The sequence below is a fragment of the Chrysochloris asiatica genome, unplaced genomic scaffold, assembly GCF_000296735.1.
Source record: "Chrysochloris asiatica unplaced genomic scaffold, ChrAsi1.0 scaffold00052, whole genome shotgun sequence".
In the NCBI taxonomy this organism is placed as follows: Eukaryota; Metazoa; Chordata; class Mammalia; order Afrosoricida; family Chrysochloridae; genus Chrysochloris; species Chrysochloris asiatica.
Window position 1 is genome coordinate 6,524,847 of NW_006408570.1, and position 25,321 is coordinate 6,550,167.

The following is a 25,321-nucleotide window of genomic DNA, read 5'->3' on the forward strand; positions in this document are numbered from 1 at the left end:
ATGAAAAATCAATGGGAGAACAGAGAGATATAACCTTGGCAGATCTGCAGGGATGTGATGGAATGTAAATTAGGTATGTAATTAGCTAGAAAAATGAGCAAACCCCAAGAAATAAAGCATTTACTGTTTTACTTATTACTGTATTTTTCCTGTGCATTTAATGCACCCACAGAAATAACATGCACATACATATAACACATATAGTGTGCATAGGAAGCTAACATGTGAGGGAGTTGCATGGTCTGCAAAAACCCAAAGAATGTGCAAGTTATTTGGGGGAAAATATGGTAATATTCCAAATCCGTTTTGCAAATCTTCTGCAAGCAGTCCTACAGGATCGAGATAATTCTGTCAGTATTGTCCTTACCCTCCATCCGTCTGGCTCCCCGAGGGCTGCAGTAGGTCTGAGCAGCAGTGTTAAGAAACACAGACTTTGATTTTTGTACCTTTTTGTTTCAGTGGGCCACAGGCAGGGGAGGAATAAGACTCCAGAGTGGAGAAAGAAAAGAAAGGAGAAGAAAAAGTAAGAAAACAAAACAGACAAAGAAGAAAAGGAAGAACAGAGGAGGCTGGGTAAGGCAAAAACCCTCACCAAGACAACACTGGATTTCAAACCCTAAGTAAGCCACATTGACTTCAAGAGTCCAAGTAAATGTATGGAAGCAATGGGATGGGATATCAGAACCAGCACAGGGAAACCAGACCAATGGGCTCCACAGATGAAAGGAAGGTTGAGAATATCTATTTATATTTGTTTTTATGGCATTATAATAAACATGATGTATTAATACCATGGAGTCCTGGTGTGACACTATAGGATATGCAATGGACCTCTAACCTCAAGGTCGATGGTTCAAACCCACCTGATGCTCCTCAGAAACCCTATACAAGATCACTATAAGTCAGAACCAACTCAACAGCACTTAACAATAACATTAATGCCACATTACATGTATATAAAGGAGCCTTAGTGGCCCTATAGCATAAGCATTGGACTGCTAGCCACAAGGTCGGAGGTGCAAACCGACCAGCTACTGCACGAGAAAAAGATGTCTTCTTCCATAAAATTCACAGTCTGGGAAACTTACACTGAAATGCTATGAGTTGTAATGGACTTGATGGCAGTGAGTTTCGGGTTTGTTTTTTGTTTTTGACATGTGCTAATTTATAAATAAATAAATATACTTGTATTTGAGTGGAGTGTATACTCAAAACGTTTTCCATGGGTGGGGTACACAATCAAAGAATCTTGGAGACCTCCTAAGTAGAACAATGACCAAAGGCATAAAAGATTCAACCTTACTACCTGGTAAGGTCTTTTCACCCAGGACCTCTGCCAAAGTAGCTTCCTGGGGATGGACACTAGTCACCTGTGTGTTGGAAAAGCCCCAGTCCCAGTTCTTTTCCAGGGTCAGACTCCCCTTTAAGGTATGTGTGGGAAACCCTTTTTTATAATATCATCCGCAGGCCATACAAAATTATCAACCTAAAAATTAGCATGCTATATTTGGTCAAATATTTCATTACCTCACCCCTAAGATGATGTCTGGAGTCCTGGTGTGGAACAGCAGGATAATGTGTTGGACTGCAAGGTCAGTTTGGATTGCAAGGTCGGTGGTTCAAGCTCATCAGCTGCTCCTTGGAAGCCCTGTGATAGGGTTGCTAGGGGTCGGAAGTGACTTGACAGCACTTAACAACAACAATGTGATGGCTGGAACTGCAGTTGCCTTGGCAGGACTAGACCAAATGTTTTTGTGGGCCTTATGTTCCCTACCCCTGCTTTCAGGAGTGAAATCATTTGCATTTTGGTAAAATAGAAAAAAGATATTATCATGGCCCCCAGTCTTTCAAGAGGACGCATCATAGTGTGGCTCTTTACTCCCGGACCTTCCATATAAGGTGGGGCTTCAAAAAGTTTATGGAAACATTTTTATTGTTCTTTTAATTCCATTTTTCCATGAACTTTTTGAAGCCCTACCTTATACATTTGTACAGGTCTTAGACACCAAAGAGCTGAAATCCAACCTGTATCCTGGAGAACATCTGCTCAAGGTAGGGGCCTTTTAAAATGCTCACAAAAAGTGTTATACAGCTTAGCAATGGTTCTGCTATTTTTTTTCTTTTCTTTTGCTTTATTTGAATATCATTGTCCCATTGATTTTTGCTTTTATAAATACAATTTTTGTTGCTTGATTTCTCTAAATAACAACAATATCAATCAATATTGCATTTCCAACCCCTTGAGTGTGTGCATCATGGTGTGGATGGCAGAATGGGACTCTGACTTTAGCAGATGCAGTGCCATCAACAGATCACACCATGAGTGAACACTTGAAAGCTGAATAACATTTTCTGTTTCTGTGTTTCAGAGGCGACTTGAAGCCATCTGACTAAGTGGGTGGTTTCACACAGAAAACAAGGAACTGAAGGGCGGTCTCAGCCCAGCCTCAGTTGGGGCTGGTCTGTTGTCTGAGTTCTGAGATGTGGTCTGCCTCAGATGGCTCCACTGGACACAGTCATTAAGTGGTGGAAGGTTCCTTCTCACTCTGTCTGAGACCACAAGGAAATAACATTACTTTTGAATACAGCAAGGATGACCATAGATGTCCATTTCTTACCCTCATCTTCTTGAACATTCCATTGACTGAATTACTAAAAATTGTGATATTTTACCCAAAATGTCTTTGCCCTCTTTGGAAATAATTTTTCTTCCAAGTCCTCAGGTAGCACTGAGAAAGGCAGAAGCGTTAGCATCTCCTGGGCTGTCCTGTGGTATTCCCAAGACCCTCAAGCATCAGTCTTGGGCTCCTTCACTGATTTAACAAAATCTTTGGCTTCTTCCAAGGCCTTGTTTCCCTTCTCAACATCCTCCTGGGAGCATTCCATATTGCGGAAGCTGATTTCCAAGGCTGCAGATTTCTTCTCTTTTTCCAGCTCTTCATTGAGCCTTACCACCTTAGCCCAGACGTCATAGTTTTCCTTCTCAAGGCTAGAAGAAGAAGAGAAAAGAAAGATAGAAGAGAGATCAACTCAAGACTCTTCCTTCACCCCTCCTCATGAACTCCTTTCTTCATCCTTTTCAAATCACAAGGTTCTCTACTCTCCAACTACGCATATCCAACCTGTCCTTCCCAAGCGTACCTGAATTCACAGTCTAACTCAGCTTCTCCTTTGTTATTTAACACTCTCTTGTGATGTCACTCGTATTATTGCTTTTCATGTAGTTTTGTTTTGTATCTTCAACTCAATAATAGTCTTTGAAAGAAGGGACCACCTCTAATATATTTATTTTTTACCTCCTCATCACTTTGCATCAGTCCTGTTCAACAGAAACTGTTGATTGGCTGGTGAAGCTCCATCCATACTTGGGATTCCCAACACCTTTTTGTACATGAGTGCTTACTCATCTTTCTTCCATTGATAGCAGAGGTCAGAGCTTTCTTCTATGACGGGACTCCTAGGACTCACAAGTTGGAGAACAAGGGGATCGATCCTTTGGATAGCAGTAGTCCTGTCAATCCCACACTCAGTTCTGATTCCCCACTCAGGTCTGCAGGGATCCTGGACTCTCTAGGATTTTTACTGTTAACTGGTCAAACTCCTACAATAGTAACAGGTGCCGCCAATGCTGAATTAACTCTTACAGAATGAGTGTACATATTTCATATTAACACTAAAGGAAGGAACTTTAGGCCTACAAGGAGATTGTGATAAGAGATTTACTTCAGAATTTCATTTTGTGGGCTGTGGATTACATTTTCCCTGAACAACTGCCAATTTTCCTAAGGACATTTCAGTTTCCATTTCAGCCCATGCCTTGGGTGTCATCTTCAAAGGCCTCGGCCCATTCTATGGATACTGATCCTTGTTCAAAGTCTTGCCTACCCCTGCCCTTCTCTTCTCAAAACTGAATTAGTGTCAGTCTTTCCAGTCCTCCAATGATAAATCTGGAGTCCTGGTGCTGCGCTGTGGGTTAGTGCGCTGGACTGCAAAGTCGGTTTGAACTGCAAGGTCAGGTGGTTAAAGCTCACCAGTGCTCCTCGGAAACCCTATACAAGGTCGCTGTGGGTCAGAACCGACTCAATGGTACCTAACAATGACAACAATGGTAAATCTAATTTTCTTTTCTAAATTCTGCACATCCCTCTCACTCTATGGAAAATACCAATGGAACATTGTGATAGATCTGGACCATTAAATTCAGTGGAAAAGGACTGAATGGGCTTGGGAGACTGGTTGACCTAGGTCCAAATCCCAGCCCTTCATACACCAATAATTAGTTCTATGACTTTCAAGAGTCTGTCGATATTTCCAAAGCCCTTTCCTATCTATAACGTGGAATATTACCTACTTCTTGAGATTGTTGTCAGGATGAGATGAGACGGCCTGAACCTTAGAGCAGGCTCTGTTGGACTACTTCTTCACCTTTCTCTAATGTGGACGAGAGCCTTCCTGGACAAGTGAACTGAGAATTTTGCTAGATCCAGGATATATAGCCCCGACATGGCAGCCAGCGTTTTCCCACTTCCCCTACACTCAGGCACAGCCATAAAAGTCTTGACATTGCACAAATTGTTGATTTCCGGTTCTTAGACAAAGTAGCTATATTTTATTTCTACAGGATTAACCTAGTGTAGAGGAAAAATGGATAGGAGATCCAAAAGTCTTCCTTTCCCTTACCTGAGTCTTAATGAACTGAAAAGTATCCCTAATATGAAAAAACAAAACAAAACAAAACCATGTTGATGTCAAGTCAACTCCCATGAACGCCAACTCCATGTGTGTGAGAGTAGAAGTGTGTTCCATAAGGTTCAATGGCTGGGTTTTGGGGGAAGCAGATCACCTTGTTTTCCTTCTAAGTTACCTCTGGGTGGACTTGTACCTCCAACTATGCAGTTAGCATTTGCAGCAGAACACCTTTACCATTTGCATGACCCTAAGACTCCATCGTTAAGGAGCTCTGGTAGCATAGTGGTTACAAATCAGGCTGTGAACTGCAAGGTCAGTAGTTCGAAACTACCAGCTGTTCCGCAGGAGAAAGATGAGACTTTCTGCTCCTGTAAAGATTTACAGCCTTGGAAACCCTGTACAAGGATCGCTATGAGTTGGAACCGACCCCACGGCACATAACAACAACAACAACAACAACAAGACTCCATCCTCAATATGAAAACCCCATTAATTCGCATTTCACTATTTTATGATCTGTTCTGAAATGGTCAGAATTGACTTGATGGCACTTAACAACAACAACAACATGGGTACAGCTAGATTGAGGTTTTCTTTTGTGAAAGAGAGTTTGATGGCCAATTGTAGTGTGAAAAAAATATTCCAAGGAAATTCTTTGTCTAACTATACAAGAGAAAAAATTGTGTCTAAGAATCTTAGGGATTTATATGAGATTATGGTGATAAATAAGTAGTCTTCCAATTCCTGGTGTTGTGCTGTAGGATAAGCACTGAACTGCTAGCCACAAGGTCAGCAGTCCAAAGCCAGCAGTCTCTCCTTGGAAAACATGTCCAGGCTTGCAATGAGATGGAATTGATTCAACAGCATTTAACAACAACAACAATGACTGTAACTAACTAGTCTCCCAATTCCATTTGCCTCACTTAGTTGGAAGCCAGTGATGCTACGAAGCATACGTTGGGTCAAAGCTTCCATTGGCTTCCGTCTCCTCTGGCTTTATTGTTGCTGATAAAGCCCTATGCGTTGTGCTCTGGCCTCCTTTACCTCCCAGATCCCATCTTTTACCTGTTCCAGTTCCCCACACCATTTTTTTTTGTCCATGAACACCAGACCCTGCTCCTTTCTCTGGCTTCTAAACTGTGGTTCTCTCTTCCTGTAGTGTTCCCATCCAACCTTACATCTGACTTGTCCCCTCATCTCCTCTAGCCCTCTACTAAAATGCTACCTGCTCAGTGAAGACTTCCTGACCCACACTTTAACATTACTACAAGTCAGGCTGCTAACCTCAAGGTCAGCTGTTCAAAACTATCAGCCATTCCACAGGAAAAAGATGAGGCTTTCTGGTCCTGTAAAGATTTGCAGGGTCACTGTAAGTCTGAACCAACAGCTCATGACTACCACCACCACCACCTTTCTTGAAGGTATTAACTTCCTACTGGTTTTCCTTTTCTCCATAGCATTTTGCATCATTTGACATAGCATATATTTTAATTTACTTAATTTTTTTTATTGTTTGTCCCTTCTACAGGACATAAAGGCAGGAACTGTTGTCTGTTTTGCTCAGTGCTATTCCTCTGCACCTGGCATATAGCAGGTACTCAATAACTATTTGTGGAGCCAATGAATGATTAATATGAAAAATTCAAACTCAGAAATTCTTTAATTCATTAAAGGATATTGATTCCTAAAGAGCCACTATTTCATATTAGCTTATTAGACTACTTAAGCTAGATATAAATTTTATAAATTTAATCTAAAATTTAGAGTTTTCACTAATTTAGTCATCACATCACACCTTTTATTATTTGAAGCTCCTCTGGTATAGTTCACTGTATTCCCTAAATGAATTATAATATCACCTCTCTGACAGATGAGTCTAAAGATGGAAGCTAGTGGCCACTCAGTGCTCCTCGGGATGTGACTTACTTTTTAATCTGTTCTTCATATGTCTGCTTCTGTGTTTCTATTTCCTTTAGTAGTTCCTGGACCAGTCTCTGGGAAGATTCAAGTTCCTGTTCTACAGAGTCCTTTATTCTAGGTCCGGCTTCAGAGTTGGGGCTGGCAAGAGTGTCTCTCTTACAGTCACAGGTGTGGGAAGAAGGTGCACTTGCTTTGTCCTCAGGGGATGCTGGGAGAGTAGGGACGTTATCATAAGTGGAAGTCCGCTGGAAGTCTGAAAGTTGACGCAAATCTTGAGACTTTGCTCTCTGGTGCCCTTCCCTTGCCTTGGTCTCTAAAGGTGACCAGAATTCATTTTGAAAGATCTCCACTTTGCTGCTGCTGGAGCCATGCAAACTAGAAGTCAAGAAACATTTCCGGTTAGGGAGTGTCTGTGTCCTTTTCCTCGACTGCAGCTTCCAATCTCCTGGATTTTCTCTGGAAGATTTGCTGCTGTCATCCATATATGTGTCACTCAGCTGAAATCCAGTGGGACTTGTTGTATCTGAGTCACTTGTCTAGAAAAAAATGGTCATAGATGTTATATGGATTTTCTAGTCACTTGTGTAGAAAAACCCACTATAGATATTATACAGCTTTCCCCCACTCAGGTGTCATGCTCCCAAGATCAGGATTAGAAAAATATCTGCATTTATAGAAAATATCTAAATTCTCTGAAGAAAAGTCTCCCGACTGTAAACCTATGAGGTTCCTAATTATAAGATCATCTCAGAATTTATCACATTAGTGGATTATCACCTTGGCATTTTCTCAAAAGGATATTTCACTTATAGGAACTGATACTCTAGAGGTGATGTACTGACTAAAAGTAAGTCTACTTTTGTGATAAAAAGTTCTATATTAGGACCTCTTCACAACCTTAGAATGGCAGGGACTTTTTAACTGTGACTGAAAATCTAAAAGGAAAGACTGAAATTTCAACCTACTTGATTCTGCATGATCTCCCTTCAAAACAAAGAAAAGCTGTGTGTGCATGTGCATGTGAGAGAATTTTAAAAATTTTATGGAAAAATTGAATTAAGAGAGCATGGAATTTTCTCACAAACTTTTTGAAGATACTCTCTCACACACACACATATCCAAAAGAACAAAAATAAAACAAATCACCAAGTGATAAATCAAAATATAAATGACAAACCTACAAAAATATTTTTAATGCAAATCACAGACAATGGTTACTCTCCCTAATATGAAAGACTCATAAAAATTGAGGAGATAAAGAACAACCAATATAACAATGGGCAAAAAAAAAATCTGTCAGTTCATAGAGAAAAAAACTACAGCTGGACCTCAGAGATGTTCAATTTCTCTCATAATAGATGCATCTCAAATTAAAATGAAAATTACTGAAATACTAGTTGTCATCTGACAAATGAGAACTCAAAATTTGATAAGAAACTCTGTTGGTAAAACTGTAGGGAAATGGGTTCTTTTGTGCACTATTAGTGGGAATCCAAAATGGTACAACTTCTATTTAGCAATTTTATCAAAATTGTTGTTATGAAGTGCCATTGAGTCAGTTCTGACCCATAGAGACCCTGTGTAGGGTTTCCGAGGAGCAGCTGGTGAGCTTGAACCGCCAACCTTGCAGTTCAAACGGCTTTGCAATCTGACACATTAACCCACAGTGCCACCCCAGGACTCCTTTTATCAAAATTACACATTACTAAATCATTTACCCTTGGACCATGCAATCCTGATTCTGAGAATTTATCCAAGAAATCTAACTGCCGGAATGCAGAATGAGGCCCAATCAAGGTTATTCATTGTAGTCTTATTTAGCGCAAAGGGCTGAAGGCAATGTGCTTTGAATTGAATTGTGTCTCCCCAATCTGACAAAAATGTGCTGGAATACTAACCCCTAGGAGTATATCCATAGGTTTATCTTTATTTATACCTGTGTAAATAATAAAATAAAAAATAATAACCCTATTTGAAAATAGAGGGGTTTTTTGTTTTGCTTTTATCAATGAGTCCATAACCATATATGGTGTACGCTAAACTGAACCGTTTCTGATTTATAAAAAGAGCACAAACAAGAGGAACACAGATGCTATGTGAAGACGACCAAGGAACCAAGGAACTCTGGAACTACAGAAGGGTCAAAGAGACAAGGATCTTTCTTCAGAACCCACAGAAGGAGGGCCTTCCTAGAGACAGTGCCCCAATTTTGGATTTCTAATCTTCTGATCTGTGAGAGGATAAACAACATCCACTATTTAAAGCCACCCACTGCTCGTCGGAAACCCTATACAGGATCGTTATAGGTTGGAATGGACTCGACGGCACTTAACAACAACAATATAATGGAACACTATGTTTTTCTTGTTGCTTTATGCCATCAATTTGCAGCAACCCTATAGGACTGCCCCATAAGGTTTCCTAGGCAGATCACCAGGCCTTTTCTTCAATGGAGCAGCTAGTGGGTGTGACTCACCGACCTTTCGGTTAGCAGCCTAGCACTTAAGTAATGCATCACTAGGAATCCTTGGAATACTATGTTGTTGTTAAGCGCCGTTGAGTTGGTTCCAACCCCTAGGAGCCCTGTATAGGATTTCCAAGGAGCAGCTAGTGAAGTTGAACCGCCGACCTTGCAGTTCAAATGGCTTTGCAGTCTGACAGCATTAGCCCACAGTGCTACACCAGGGCTCCTGGAATACTATGTTGTTGTTAAGTACCGTGGAGTCGGTTCCAACTCATTGTGAACCTGCACAGGGTTTCCCAGGCTGTAAATCTTTACGGGAGCAGAACACCTCCTCTTTCTCCTGCAGAATGGCTGGCAGTTTTGAACTGCTGACTTTGCGGTTGGCAGTCCGAGACTCATAACCACCTCCTTTTGGAATACTATGTTGTTGTTATGCGCCGTCAAGTCGGTTCCGACTCATAGCGACCCTGAACAGGGTTTCTGAGGCTGTAAATCTTTATGGGAGCAGAAAGCCTCATCTTTCTCCCACGGAACAGCTGGTAGTTTCGAACTGCTGACCTTTCGGTTCACAGCCCGATTCGTAACCACTACACTACCAGAGCTCCTTACTATAAGTCTACTTAAAATATGTGGTCATAGGAGGTAGCTGTCTGTGTACTGACAAAAGAAATCTGCAGGATATACTTTGTTGTTGTTGTTGTTGTTAAGTGCCGTCGAGTCGGGTCCGACCCATAGCGACCCTGTACAGGGTTTCCGAGGGTGTAAATCTTTACGGGAGTAGAAAGCTTTCGAGTCGGGTCCGACCCATAGCGACCCTGTACAGGGTTTCCGAGGGTGTAAATCTTTACGGGAGTAGAAAGCCTCATCTTTCTCCCGCGGAGCAGCTGGTAGTTTCGAACCGCTGACCTTAAGGTTCAGAGTCCATCTATATCTATATCTATATATAATAGTACTACAATGTGTGCAAAAAGGAGAGAAATAAAAATTTACATTCCTATCTGCTTATATTTGCATAAAGGAATAGGGAAATGATAAAATTCTTTAGCAAACTAATAAAGGCAGGAGGGGAAGGTGGGGAGGATAGGAAAAGAGAAGGGAGCAGAACTTTGCAATGCACACTTTTTTCTATCTTTTTGCATTTCTGAACCATTGTGTATATGCCATACACTTAAAAATTAAATTAAAAAGAAAGCCAAAAGAATGAACTCTAAATGTAAAATCAGAAAACCTTTACTCAAGCACGCTCTTCAATCTTTCTAACTAATCAGCTGCCTTGTTACTGTCGTTAAGTGCCACCACTGAGTTGGTTCTAACTCCAAGTGACCTCCTATAGGGTTTCCAAGGAGCGGCTGGTGAATTTAAACTGCCTGTGGCAATGTGCTGGACTGCAAAGTTGGCTTGAACCACAAAGTCAGCAGTTTAAGCTCACCAGCCGCTCCTCAGAAACCCTATACAGGGTCGCTATGGGTTGGAACTGATTCTACGGCACTCACAAAAACAATGACAAAACGTGTGGTTCAACTCGACCTTGTGGTCTAGTGCTACAGCGCCACAATGGGACTCTCATCAGCTGCTTTGGCAACCTCATTCCCGGGCTGTGCAGTCAGAACTAGATTTGTGTCCTTTCCATTGTTAAGATCATGGGTCTGCTTGACAGGGCCAGCATTTTTAGTGGGTTAGCAGTTAAAACGTAATCATCCCCCATGAAGAGACCTAATGTGAAACATTCATTTCCCTAAGAACTGCTAGGAGCCACCAATCAATTGAAAGGAAGTGTCCCCCGGGGATATGGTCTACACCAGCTTTGATCTTACAAAGATAAAAAGAGAAAGAAGTGAGTGCAGAAGGAGGAACCCAGTACCCTCAAGAAAGAAGAGTCAGGAGTGGAGTGTGTCCTTTGGACTTGGGGCCCCTGCATTAAGAAACCCCTAGATCCAAGGACAGATTGATGCCAAGACACATGGAGATCTCCAAGGTCAGCTGAAAGAAGACAACAACCTTTCTCTAGAACCACGCTCTGAATCCCAACTTCTAACCGCCTAAACTGTGAGAGAGTACATTTCTGTTTATTAAAGTCATCCACTGGGGTGCTTCTGTTATAGCAGTCCTGGAGAACTAAGGAGTCCTGGTGTGGGCACTGTAGGATAAGCACCACCTGACCGCTAACCACGAGGTCAAATCTACTAGCTGTTCCTCAGAAGCCCTATACAGAGTCTCTATGACTCAGAACCAACTCAAAGGCACTTAAGAACAGCAGATAATTCTAAGTCCTAACATGAAATACAGTGGGCCTGCCACCTTGGGCCAGCTGGCTAGCCTCTCTGACCCTCAGCTCCTCCCTCAATCATACAATGTGAATAAATTCTGTCCTATAGAGTTAGAGTGAGGTGAGCTGTTTTCATTGCCCAGTACAATGTCTGTTAGAAGCAGACAATAAACAGTGAGGTTATGAGTCAGGCTGCTGACTTCAAGGTCAATTGAAACTACCACTTCATTCCACAGGAGAAAGATGAGGCTTTGTGTTCCCATAAAGATTTACAGCCTCAGAAACCCTATACAGTGTTACTATGCGTCAGAACTGACTCCACAGCACACAACAGCCCCCACTGGAACCTGCCAAGTGAAGTCCTGGTGTAGCGCTGTACGGTAGGCACTGACCACAAGACCAGCAGCTCAAACCCACCAGCTGCTCCTTGGAAACTCTCTATAGGGTCACTGTGACAACAATGAACAACAATAACACCTATCAAATGGGAGTTCTGGTGTGGTTCTGGTGGATGAACGCTGGATTTCTAACCTCAAGGTTGGCAATTCAATCCCACCAGCTGCTCCTGGATAACACTATACAGGGTCACCATGAGGGGAAACTGACTCGACAGTACCTAACCACAATAACAACCTATCAGATAAGCATAACAATAACTAATCTTAAGGATGCTGGGAATATTTCACTAGGTGAAGTATGAGCATTTTCTCAATTTTAGTAAGTCCAGAAACATACAGCATTCATAAGATGCATTGTGTGCAGACAGATGCCACCTAACAAATTCATAACCACTACCACTATTTTTTGTCAACATTTTCTTAATTGTTCTCTGGATTAACAGAACTATGTTGTTATTATTATTAAGTGCCGTCAAGTTGGTTGCAACTCACAGCAACGCTGTATAGAGTTTCCAAGGAGAGGCTGGTGGGTTTGAACCACCAACTTTGAGGTTAGCAATCCAATGTTTATCTGACAGCGCCACACTAGGCCTCCAAACAATACTATGTTGTTGTTGTTAAGTGCTGTCAAGTCAGTTCCAACCCATAGTGGCCCTGTATAGGGTTTTCAAGGAGCAGCTGGTGAGTTTGAACCCCCAACACTGTGGTTCAAACGACCTTGCAGTCTAGTGCATTAATCCACAGTGCCACACCAGCACTCCAAACAGTATTATGTTGTTGTTAAAGTGCGGTCGAGTCGATTCTAACTCATAGCGACCCTGTACAGGGTTTCTGAGAAGCAGCTGGTGAGCTTGAATAGCCGACTTTGCAGTTCAAATGACTTTACAGTCTGGGGCATTAACCCATAGCACTACAACTGTATTATAGATAACATAAATTACCTGGTCAGCCAGAAATCTTGAATTCATTTTTTGGTCATGCATAAAGAATCCTAAAGTTCCCATGTCCTTTTAACAAATATGCATCTCTATAAATACAAGGAGCTTCAAAAAGTTCTTAGAAAAATTCCATTATCTTTTAAGTCCATTTCTAGGAACTTTTTGAAGCCCCTTCATATATAAAAATATTTGACCTTTGTAAACCGTTGTCCTCAAATAATCTAAATTTCAGAGTCTGCAGAGTTTTTAGACACTGGGAACGTGAGCCCCAACACTTCCAGTACAAACGAGGGGCTGACATTGCTGAGAAGGCTTATCAGGGAATGAGAAATATTACACGAATTCATCACATCGCTCAGAAATAAATCATGTTTCATGAGTTAGCAGGAAACCAGTTCTCTCTGGACTTAGAGCCAGAATTGTCAACAACTTTAACCAAAACATTTACAATATCATATACGTAATTGTTTCCGGTTGCATTTCCCTGGACTATGTTTGAAAGAGTTTCTCTTTTGGAGGAGTCTTCAGTGAGGATCCCCCTTGCTAAGTCATTGAGTGACTGGCACATGTGGCATTAACCATCCCTTCAGGATGCCTTGGGCACAAATATAGACTATATAAAAGAGGACAGACTTTCAAACTGTGTTCCAATGGGTTTGCACCAGCTGGGCCTTTTGCCATACCATCTTCCCAAACACCTAAAGCTCTTAGATGGGATTTGTTGTTGTTGTTAAGTGCCATCGAGTCGGGTCCAACCCAAAGCGACCCTGTACAGGGTTTCCGAGGGTGTAAATCTTTACGGGAGTAGAAAGCCTCATCTTTCTCCCGCAGAGCGGCTGGTAGTTTCGAACCGCTGACCTTAAGGTTCGCAGCCCAATTCGTAACCACTACGCTACCAGATAGCCTGGACTAAATGGACAGACATATGGACGAAGGAGGGTACCTTACCGTGTTATTGAAACTGTCTGTCTGAGAAACTGGGGCATCTTCAGTAGCATCCCAGCCCACAGAGCTTCGGGCCACTGGAGTCTTTTTAGGGTCATTTTTCTGAGCAGGAGGTGACAGGGGTGCATCCTTGGACTTGGGGAAGAGGACTTCATGGTCTCTAATCATCATAGTCATTACCCTTTGGATCTGAGGAGTCCCTGGAAGAAAGAAGAAATGTATTTATAGGCTAGACCCATGGCAGAAGGTTGGCAGCCCACAAAAGTCCCCCATCCAAGTGATGTCCCTAAATCTGTCTCTAAAACCACAGTGACTGAAGAGACACTCTATGTATCTATGAGACGCCACTTTGCTCCTCATAGAAACCCCCATAAATGTTGAGGTGGGGAGTTGTCCTGTGAGGGGGTGGAATAGAAAAAGGATATAGAGTAGAAAAAGAAAGGGAAGGGAGTTGTTAAGGTTATTTTCTGAAACAGTTTTTGATCAAGAAAATCAACATTAAGTAGAGAAGATGAAGACATCTTTCTCTCTTGCTGGGGTCCTCGATAGGACAGTTTATGTTCTTATTGGCTTTCTAGATAGCAAACATGTGCCTGGCATCCTATCTCCCCATAACAACAGCAGACATTGGTACTTAATGCCAGGAAGACAGCCTCGGAAGCCTTCTCAACCCAGCTTTATAATCAGTCTTTGTGTGAATTGGTGTACAAAATAAAATGTATTTGCCCTCTCTGACTAGGGGTATTTAAAAATAATAAAAGATTATGAAACTGGATAAGAGTTTTAGTGCCAGATTCTTGCATTGTGTGACCAATGGACAAACCTCTTAAATTCTCTGCTCTGATGTGGTCTAGAAAGTGACATATTCCTTTCCTGCCTACCTCAAGGTCTCTGGTCTGTATGATTCAGACGAGATGATCAGATAAAGATGTCTGGCACCGTGCAGAACAGTGCACACATATGAGTGGTGTTGTGAGAAGTGTTAACATGTCTTCTGTGCCTTCACCACAAGGTTAGCCTTACCTCTCATGATCACAGCAGGGTCTTCTACCTTTGACCTGATGAGATTCACACCTATCACGGTGGCCAGGTTGTCCACGCTCATCTTGTTAATTGCACAGTTCAGCTGGATTTCATGGAGGAACCTGTGGGCAGCCAAGAAACAGCACAGTGGAAAACAGGAAGTTACCAGAAGGAAGCTCTTCAAGGTACCAAGGAAATCTCAGGGGTGGATCCCAGCTATTTTCTCCTGGTCTCTGGGATGGAACCAGACTATCTTGGCCCACAAACGTTTAGCACAAAAGTTAAAGGCAACGAAGATAAATCCGATTACATATGCAATAACAATAGTAGCAATAATCTATGAGTGGATACAGAGACATTCAAGCTGAACATATGTGGAAGTCAAAGGAACTACACCCACAACTATATACAGATTTGACAAAGGCTATTTCTACATGTGCATTTGTATGTGCTGCAAATATAAGAGTAAGTCAAAAAACTGTTGCTACTGGGTTCCAGTCCATACATGCACAGATTAATTCCAAATAAAACATGTCTCTGTGATCAGTGGAGACTGCAGACAAGTTCTCTCAGTGAACCAGTGAACTTAGTCTCATTAAGGTGACTACAAATAAACAAAGGTTCAATCAAACAGTGGCTTCTGAAGGGATCTGCCGTACCAGTTCAATTTAAGGTAGAGAGGTCAGCTCAGAAGGTTATAGCATCTGCTTTTTGGAATTCCAAAGATGTAATCTTGATAGAATTTATAGAAGGACACAAGATAATCACAGGGGCTTATTAGGAAGAAGTTTTAAGAAAATGGGAAACTACATTGTTGAGTGAAAGGCCAAGAAAGTTGAACTGAGTTTTTTTTTTCTTCCCATCAGGATAATGAGTCTGCTTTTTGTCCTAGGAGAATTTAGTTGGGAAAACTTACCCTATCCAACCCCACTGTCCTGATCTTACCCCTCAGACTCCTTTTTGTTTCCCAAACTTAAAGAACATTTCAAAGGAACACAGCCTGTGTCCTTCAAGGATAACCAAACTGAGCACAGAATTCTTCAGGGGAGGATTGCTGTTGTTAAGTGCCATGGAACGATTCCAACTCATAGTAACCCTGTATAGGGTTTACAAGGAGTGGCTGGTGAGCTTGAACTACCAACCAACCTTGTGGTTCAAACAGACCTTGCACATTAACCACATGACCTTCAGAATATACAGGCCTAGATGGGGGTTATACTGACAAATAATAGCTCCACATTTTCATTTTTGTTTAATATAGGATTATATGATTTTATAGCAATACCCTGGAAGGCAAGGTGAATTTGAACTTCAAGGTGGCTGTTCAAACCTACAAGCTACTCCTTGGAAACCCTATACAGTGTCACTATGAGCTGGAACCAACTCACTTAACAACAACAATAACATCTTTATCTATATCTATATCTGTATCTACCTATGTTGTTGCTGTTGTTATGTGCCGTGGAGTCGGTTCCAACTCATAGTCGACCCTGTACAGGGTTTCCGAGGCTCTAAATCTTTACGGGAGCAGAAAGCCTTATCTTTCTCCCACAGAACAGCTGGTAGTTTTGAACTGCTGACTGTGAGATTAGCAGCCCAATTCATAACCACAACACTACCAGACTACTGATGCAGTCAATTTGATTTCCGTACACTCCATCTACTGAGTTCCATGTGTATGGTGGTGGTGGTAATGTGCCGTAGAGTCGGTTCTGACTCATAGCAGCCCTGTATAGGTTTTCTGAGACTATACATCATCTTTACAGGAGCAGAAAGCCTCATCTTCCTCCCATGGAACCACTGGTAGTTTTGAACTAGCTGACCTTGAGGTTAGCAGCCCGACTCGTAAACACTACACTATCATAGTCATCTTTTATCTTTTCTAAAAAAAAGATATTTCCAATGAATATATCAATTGTCCTGAAAATTTTTATCTTGTAATCTCCAGCATCATTTCTATTACCAAGGCCATATTTTGTAACTATGATCTTTCCTCTTTGTTTCCAATCTTTGCATTCCAATCACCAGTAATTATCAACACAACTTGATTACATGTTTGATCAATTTCAGACTGAAGAAGTTGGTAGACTTCAACTTTATCAGCATTAGCTTTAGTAATTGGTACATTAATTTGAATCACAGTGGTATTAACTAGTCTTCCTTATAGGTGTATGGGTATTTTCCTATCACAGGCAGCGTTGTACGTCAAGACAGATCTTGATTTGTTCATTTTGATGATGAATGCAATGTCATTCCTCCTCAGTCTGTCATTCCTGGTGTAGTAAACCATGTGATTGTCAGATTCAAAATGACCAATATCAATCCATTTCAACTCACTAATGCCTAGGATATTGATGTTTATGAATTTCATTTCATTTGGCAATTTCCAATTTTCCTGGATTCATATTTTATACATTCCATGTTCTGATTATTAATAGATATTTACAGCTGTTTCTCTTCATTTCGAGTTGTGCCGAAAGCTTCACTCCATTCATGTCATCGCAGTCAAATCTCCTTTGAGAGGCAGCCCTTCCACCAAGTCATATTTCGCGTGCCTTCCAACCTGAGGGGTCATTTTCTCGCACTATATCTGACAATATTCTTGTGCTCTTCATCATGTTTCAATATTCAATATTTTGGTGCTAACAGTGTTCTACTGGTATTGATAAGGTTTTCAGCTGTATATATATATCCTTGGCGCATTGGGCTGCTAGCTGGGATATCAGTTCAAATCTACTTATTTGCTCCTGTAAAGATATACAATTTCAGAAGCCCTATGGAGCAGTTATACTGTAATCTTATAGTGTCTAGATGGCAGCCCTGCTGGTTCTTTAAGTGTTATTATGCTGCTAATTGCAAGGTTGTTAGTTCAAACCCACTAGTCTCTCCAAGGGAGAAAGTTGTGGCTGTCTGCTTCTGTAAAGATTTACAGTCTCAGAAGCCCTATATAGGGTCACTTTGAGTTGGAATCTACCCAATGGCAAGGTTTTTTGTTTGTTTGTTTGCTTGACTATACATATAAACACAAATACACATATACATATTTAAATGTTTATATACATTCAGTAAGTTAGATAGATATAGATTACAATTTGATATTAAGCAAGAGTTTCTATATATTGATATTGATGTATACAATTATCTCAGGAGCTCTGGTAGTATAGTGATTACAAGTCGGGCTGCTAACCTCAAGGTCGACACCACCATACAATTATCTACCTATCTAACATCCAGAAAGAAATATGTGCAGGTGTTAATAGTGATTGATGAGGGGGTTGTGAGTCATTTTCATTGTTTTCTCTGTAAATTTCTGTAGTTCCATAGTATACAAATCACACATGTGTCACATGAGTTATCTGGAAACCACACCTAATTATCTGTTAAAGCTCCATCTAGAAGGAAGGCCCAGGCTCCCAACCACTATGTTGTGTGAGCATTCCACATACTAGACAGTTCTGGCATGTCCCAGAAAGGAATTGAGAAAAATAAAAAGGGTGACCTGGAATGGATGTTTAGGGGGTCAGGAAGGTGTGAGAGAATTCTAGGCAGGCTCTAAGAATCCCAGACCTGAAGGAGGAAGGAAGCATATCCATTTTGTGCCATCGGATTTTCAGGGAAGCTTTCATCTTATCTTGTGGAAACAGGACGCTACCTCAGTGCTATGAATAGACTTGACCTTCCAAAGATCTGGACAGTAATCTCTGAGTTCACCTAGAAACTCCCTCCACCTCTAATGGGAACTTCTTGAAATATTTGGTTGAAACCATGGCTCATCACCTCCCAGGGGACTCACCTGCAGATATAGCTCAGGAGGTTGTAGTTGTCTCTGGGAAGGGTGGAAAGATGCTTCTTCAACTCTTGCTGAGCCTGGGAAGAGATTTTGACACCAGTAAAGAAGACTGCCTATTTGCCAACAGAGCTCCTAGATCATGAGAAGATCTGTACAAAAGCCACATATTGTTCTCATTCCTGCTCCCAACGCTTTACAAAACAATTTTTAAACTTTTTTTTTTTTTTTTTACTTTGAAATAAGTATGGATTCACAAGAAGTTGCAAACATAGTATAAAGTGGCTCATGGAGTTTTGTACAGTGTATTTTTTTTTTCTTTGTCTGCAATTATGTCCCCTAAACACTGTGAGCTCCCCCAGGGCAAGAGCAATATGTCAGCTCTTACTCACAGTCATTGTTTTCAGAATGAAAGTTTGAGATTTAACACTCCAGTATAAGATTGAGCTGTAATCAAATATCTCAAGATCATTTTTAAACTGGTGAGAGAGGGAGGATGTTTCTGGAAAAGTCTTTTGAATAAAATGGCTTTGCTGAGACCTGCTGGGACACCAAGGCAGTCTGATCAAGCTGATGGGAGGAGGCAAGGCTGGACTATTCAGCTGTGTTGACCTTGAGTACCAGGGATGATGAGATAATAAATGCATGTGCCAGGTAGAGGGAGAACAGGGAGGTTTTGTTTGTTCTTTTCAGTCACAGCTGATTGCACGATTTGTAAGCGTCATCTTACAAATCGTCATCTTACAAACACTGAATATTTGTGGGTGCAAAAGTTCACCTGAGACCAGGGGTCTTCTCAAAACCTCAATGGCTCGTCTTCACAGAACTCAAGGAAATGTGCCCATGGCCCTGGCAGTTTATACACAACACTGTGGTGTAGATCCTCTGTACCTGCAGTTCCCAGGTTACACCCAAGATCCATTCCTAACTAAGTCTAAGTCTTAAAGTGGAATTGGTAGGTGAGTTGGAAAATGTGCATTGTGTTCTTATTGGGCGTCATCTTACTGCAAGAAAAAGGAGCGTTGATGGTGCAGTGGGTTAATTATAGGGCTGCTGTAGCATAGTGGTTATGAATCGGGCTTCTAACCTCAAGGTTGGCAGTTCAAAACTACCAGCGGTTCTGCAGGAGAAAGATGAGGCATTCTACTCCCGAAAAGATTTGCAACCTCGGAAACCCTGTGCAGGGTCACTATGAGTCGGAACCGACTCCACGGTACTTAACAACAACAACCACAGGGTCAGTGGCTCAAACCCACCAGCTATTCTGCAGGAGAAAGATGAGGCTGTCATAAAGATTTATGCTCCCATAAAGATTTACAGTTTGGGAAACCTAAAGGAGCAGCCATTGTCAGGAAAGACAGAGTACTGTCTTATTGGGTCCCTATGCGTCAGAATCAGTGTTTTGTATTGTTTAATTTTAGTGCAAGAAAAGACCCAAAGCCTCTTCAATGATTAGTGGCTGTGATGAGTGCCGTCAAGTTAATTCCAATCCATAGGGACCCTATCTTAGACACAGTTGCTGGTTTTGAACCACTGATCTTCCAATTAGCAGTCCAGCGCTTATTCACTGCCACATCAGAACTCCATCCCCGGGACTGCCTATTTTCAAATGCAGTTAGCAACAGCATCCAGTGTACTTGCTTTCTTCCCAATACTGAGCTATTCTTCTCTTCAGGTTAGTCTTCAGTATTGGGAACAAATTATTTCACTGGTAAGAAAAGCCTTAGACCCTCTGCCCAGTCAGATGTGAGTTGTCAATGATGAAGACATTGTCAAATAGGCTGAAATTGAGACAAGTTGGTAGAAGCAGATCTAAAGTGTGGAAGTTCAGTAGTGGGAGTCATTGTCAGGAAAGTATGCCCCACTCCTGCTGCCTATCAGAGGAGCATTTAGGAAACCAATTCATTTCTTCCAGAGCAAGACATCTAACTTGAATGAGATACAAACCTTTGCCTCATCTGCATTCATTAGCTGTCCGCAGAGCAGAAAGCCTTCATACTGACTCCAGGGAACCACCGGCTCCGGGAGGTCTCGGAGGTAGAGTTTCAACAGGGAGGCCACCGTGTGCACATCTGTGTCTCTGGAAGATAATAACCCAGGCTCTTTGAGAAAAACTCCAGAGCTGTCCTTATCTTTTTCCTGGTCATTCGCTGAAGAGCATCCTACTTTCTAGCGGGAACTGTTTTCAGAGTAGTGAATTACACCGTCTATCAGTCAGTTTGTCCTACTGTGCTGACTTGCATAGTGCTATGATGCTGGAAGATATGCCACAAATACAAGTATTTGAGGTACTAACAGGTTTTGGCAGAGCTTCCTGACTAAAACAGAGTAGGAGAAAAGACTGGATGATTTATTTTTAAGAAATTAGTCAATGAAAAGCCCTGTGGATCAAAATGGAATATTGTCCAACATAGTGCTGGAAGATGAGCCTCCTAGGTTGGAAGGTACAATACAATGGCTGCAGCTATAGATAATGGATCAGGAAGATGATGCAGGATCGGACAATGTTAGGCTTTGTTGTACATGTGTCACGATGAGTCAGAGATGACTGGATGGCAGGCAACACCAACAGCAATGCATCAGACCAAAGCATTGACAGTAATAAACCCCAATACTTTTCTACTATCTCTTTTCCCATTTGCCTTAAAGGTAAATTCAAGATCCACTTTTTCGTGAAATATTCTGTAACTATTTTAGTCTTCATTGGTGCCTTCTTTCGCCAAATCAGAGTATCTCAAAACTTGTGTTGTTGTTAAGTACTGTATAGTTAGTTTTGACACAGGGACGCTGAATTGGCTTTCCAAGGAGCATATGATGAGTTTGAACCACCGACCTTGAGGTTAGCAGCCCAGTGTTTATCCTACAGCACAACACCATGACCCCACTTCAAATCTCAGCATTCCCTAAGTCATCTCTAGTTTGCCAAGTGTTAAGGTCTCCATATGCACGTTTCATTGATCTCTTGAATCCCTTGTTGTTGTTGTTAAGTGCTGTCAAGTCGATTCTGACCCATAGTGACCCTGTATAGGGTTTCCAAGGAGTAGCTGGTGAGTTTGAACCACCGACCTTGCAGTTCAAATGACATTGCAGTCTGGCACACTAGCCCACAGCACCACACCAGGACTCCCTTTAATCACTGTTGTTGTTATGTGCCGTGGAGTCGGTTCCAACTTATAGTGACCCTGTACAGGATTTCCAAGGCTGTAAATCTTTACAGGAGCAGAAAGCCTCATCATTCTCCCACGGAGCAGCTGATAGTTTTGAACTGCTGACCTTGAGGATAGCAGCCCGATTCGTAACCACTATGCTACCAGAGCGCTTTAATCCCTGGAATGCTCTAAATCGTTCTGCCATTCAGTCTTTCATTTACTCAATCAATAAGCATTGAGGTCCTGCTAGGTACAAGACACTGTGCCAGGCGCTGGCATTTCAGTAATGGGCCTCATTGAGTCACATGGCAATGAGGGACACAAACATTACCAGGTCCTGACAGTACAATGCAAAAGGTGCCAGGATAAGGAAATGCAGCATGCAGAACTGTATGGAAATATGGAGACTGGACACCCAATCCAGATTTACAAAACTGCAGCAGACCCTCAAATGAGAACTGAACAGTGATGAGGAGCTGCAGGAGACGAAAGGTACAACCTGGGCAGGCAGCATGGGTATCAGCCTGAATAGGGGGAACAGGAGACCCTCATGTGGGAAGGGAGACAACATTCAAATGATCACCTGAATGACTGAAAGAGACACAGGCTTTTCAGTTCAGCTTCTAGGTTTACAGCAGCTTCAACAAACCGTGTCCCACTAGCCACATCGGGCCTACTGCCTGTACTTATGTGGTCTGAGCATTAAGAGTGGTTGTTACAATTTTTAATCATTGGAAAAGAAGAATATCTCATGATGTGAAAATGATATGAAATCCATATTACAGTGTCCAGAAAGTTCTATGAAAACATAGCCACAGTCATTTATTTCGCTGTTGTCCATGGCTGCTTCATTTATGTCCTTATATTATCTGTGGCTAGAACACAGCCCATCTGGACTGCAAAGCCTGGCATGTTTAACATATATCCCTTTAAGAAGAAGTTTGCCAACCCCAGGTTTACAGGGTTATTGCATTTATTCTGCAGCTCTGCAAGAGAAAATAAGGCTGAGTCTATCATATACTTGAAGAGCATTCATCAAAAACACAAACGCTTATATTCTTTATAGCACAACAAACTGACATTCTTAGGTAGCATTCAAATGTGATAAGGGATGTAGACAATCTGAGTATCTCCTTGATTTCAATGATGAGGAAGATAACAAGTGGACTCATGAACTTTACTCAACAGGGTTTACCATGGCTAATTTTTTTGGAAGTAGATTGCCAGACCTGTCTTCCGAGGTACCTCTGGATGGATTCATACTCCCAGGGTTCCAGTCAGCAGACAAACACTTAACTACTTGCACCCCTCAGAAACTCCAAATATAAAAATTGTGTGGGTGGAAATACCACCTGGGTGGGAGAGGAGAGGCGTGGACTGGACCGGAGGAAGAGAAGGAAGCCAGTAGTGGAAACAAGAACATCAGGGCTTGATTGTTAAGCTTTGTCTCTTTTTTGTGTAAATTTTTTTGTGTGTTTTCAGACAGCCAGCTGTTGGAGGCGACTTCTGGAAAGACTCCCCCTTTGTAGCCTACAAACTCTGTACCTCAAAAGGAGAAACAGGGGCTGCCACAAAACCCTGTCTATGCTCTGTCTGCCACCGCCCACCCCAGGAAATCTAGGGTGGGAACCATTCACTTACCATGGGGATTCTGATGAGTCACTGCCTAAAAATACCACTAGGTGAAACCAGGCTGGGAAAAGTACCTCTGTGAATGTATATCGAGAATTTTTGTCTTACTCTAAATGAGGGGTGGGGAACGTAAGGCCTGCGGGCTGTATGGGGGGTATGGTGTGCCGTGGAGTCTTTTCTGACATATAGTAACCCTGTGTAGGGTTTCCAAGACTGTAAATCTTTACAGAAGCAGAAAGCCTCATCTTTCTCCCACAGAACCGCTGGTAGTTTCGAACTGCTGACCTTTAGGTTAGCAGCCCAATTCATAACCATGATGCTACCAGAGCTCCTTGAGAGATGTATAAGGTCTGCAAAATCCTTTGGTCTGGCCCTGTCAAGGCAGGAGCATTTCCAACTATCACTGTTGTTGTTAAGTCCCTTCGAGTTGGTTAAGACTCATAGTCACCCTTTCAAGCATTTCTGAGGAGTGACTTGTGAGTTTGAACCACTTACTGAGCAGTTCAAACCTACCTTGTGGTCCAGTGCTTATACTACTGTGCCACACCAGGACTCTGAGCCATCACACTGTTTTCTTGTTGCTGTTAGGAGCCGTCAAGTCAGTTCTGACCCACAGCGATCCTTTGTAGGATTTCCGAGGAGCAACTGGTGAACTTGAACCACAGACTTTGTGGTTCAAACCAACTTTGCAGCCCAGCTCATTAACCCATAGCGCCACACCAGGACTCCAAGCCATCACCTTGTTGTTGTTGTTATGTGCTATGGAGTCGGTTCCGACTCATAGCAGCCCTGTACAGGGTTTCCGAGGCTGTAAATCTTTACGGGAACACAAAGCCTCATCTTTCTCCTGTGGAACAGCTGGTATTTTCAAACTGCTGACCTTGAGGTTAGCAGCCCGATTCATAACCACTATGCTACCAGAGCTCCTTAAGCCATCACCTTAGGGGGTGAGTTAATTAAACGTTTTGGGGTCCTGGTGTGGTGCTGTGAGTTAATGTGCTGGACTGTAAAGTCACTTTGAACTGCAAGTTCGGTAGTTCAAGCTTACCAGCTGCTTCCTGGATACCCTATGGACGGAACCGACTCGACAGCACTTAACAACAACAACAATGAATTGTTTGACTAAGTATATCAGGCTAATTTTTAAGTTGATAATTTGCATGGCCCATGAATGATGTTACAAGTTTTGGCAGAAAAAAAGGTTCCCCTGATCTAAACCCAAGATTTGGGTTTGATTTGGGTCTTTCCCTCAACTACCAGCACCCTTCCAATGATTCTCTCCAATCGCCTCAATTCTACTATTCAAATGCCATGTGAATCCCTCTAAAACTCCTACTTTTTCTACTCCACCAGCTCTGGTAGCATAGTGGTTCGAGTTGGGCAAATGGGAAGAAAAAGTGGAGAATTTTTGCTGTAGGTGCACTGAATTTCTAAAGGTAAAGACAACATTGGAAATTAGGGTTGTAGTGGTTATACAAGAGGGAACAGAATTAGAGTTATAACACTGCTTCTGTAAACATGGTTGAGATGCTTTGTTTGATATATTTCATCACAATAAAAAAATTTTCAGAAAAAATCTAGAACTTTTGAAGACAAATAAGAGATAAACTATGAGATAGTTTAATGAGGAGAAATTAAGACAGCAAACATTGTTGTTTTGTTGTTGTTGTTAAGTGCCATCGAGTCAGTTCTGACCCATAGCGACCCTGTACAGGGTTTCCGAGGCTATAAATCTTCACGGGAGTAGAAAGCCTCATCTTTCTCCCACAGAGCAGCTGGTAGTTTCGAACTGCTGACCTTGTGGTTCACAGCCCGATTCGTAACCACTACGCTACCAGAGCTCCTTTTCAGCCAAGTTAAAATACAGAAAACGATTATAACCATTACAACCACAGGTGTAACACGGACATTTGAGAAAAGATAAAAGAACAGTTGTTTTTAAGTGCCATCTAGTCAGTTTTGACCCAATGTCTAGGGTTTCCAAGGAGCAGCTGGTGGGTTTAGCCTCCAATCTTGTGGTTAGCAGTCCAATGCTTATCTATAGCACTATATCAAGCATCTTGAAGTACTGAAACCTGCAGAAAATTTCTCAATTCATGTCACCAGACTC

The 25,321-nt window shown here is 41.9% G+C and overlaps 1 protein-coding gene across 1 annotated transcript in view; it reads right to left on the minus strand.

The window, feature by feature from the left end:
- Nucleotides 1-2,787: 2,787 nt before the first annotated feature.
- The window catches only part of ARHGAP25 (Rho GTPase activating protein 25), a 66,381-nt gene continuing 43,847 nt past the window's right edge, over nucleotides 2,788-25,321 (minus strand). The window contains 6 exon segments of the mRNA XM_006862937.1: nucleotides 2,788-2,989; nucleotides 6,616-7,145; nucleotides 13,624-13,820; nucleotides 14,644-14,765; nucleotides 18,437-18,510; nucleotides 20,378-20,510. Of these exon segments, the coding sequence (XP_006862999.1) occupies nucleotides 2,788-2,989; nucleotides 6,616-7,145; nucleotides 13,624-13,820; nucleotides 14,644-14,765; nucleotides 18,437-18,510; nucleotides 20,378-20,510 (1,258 nt within the window).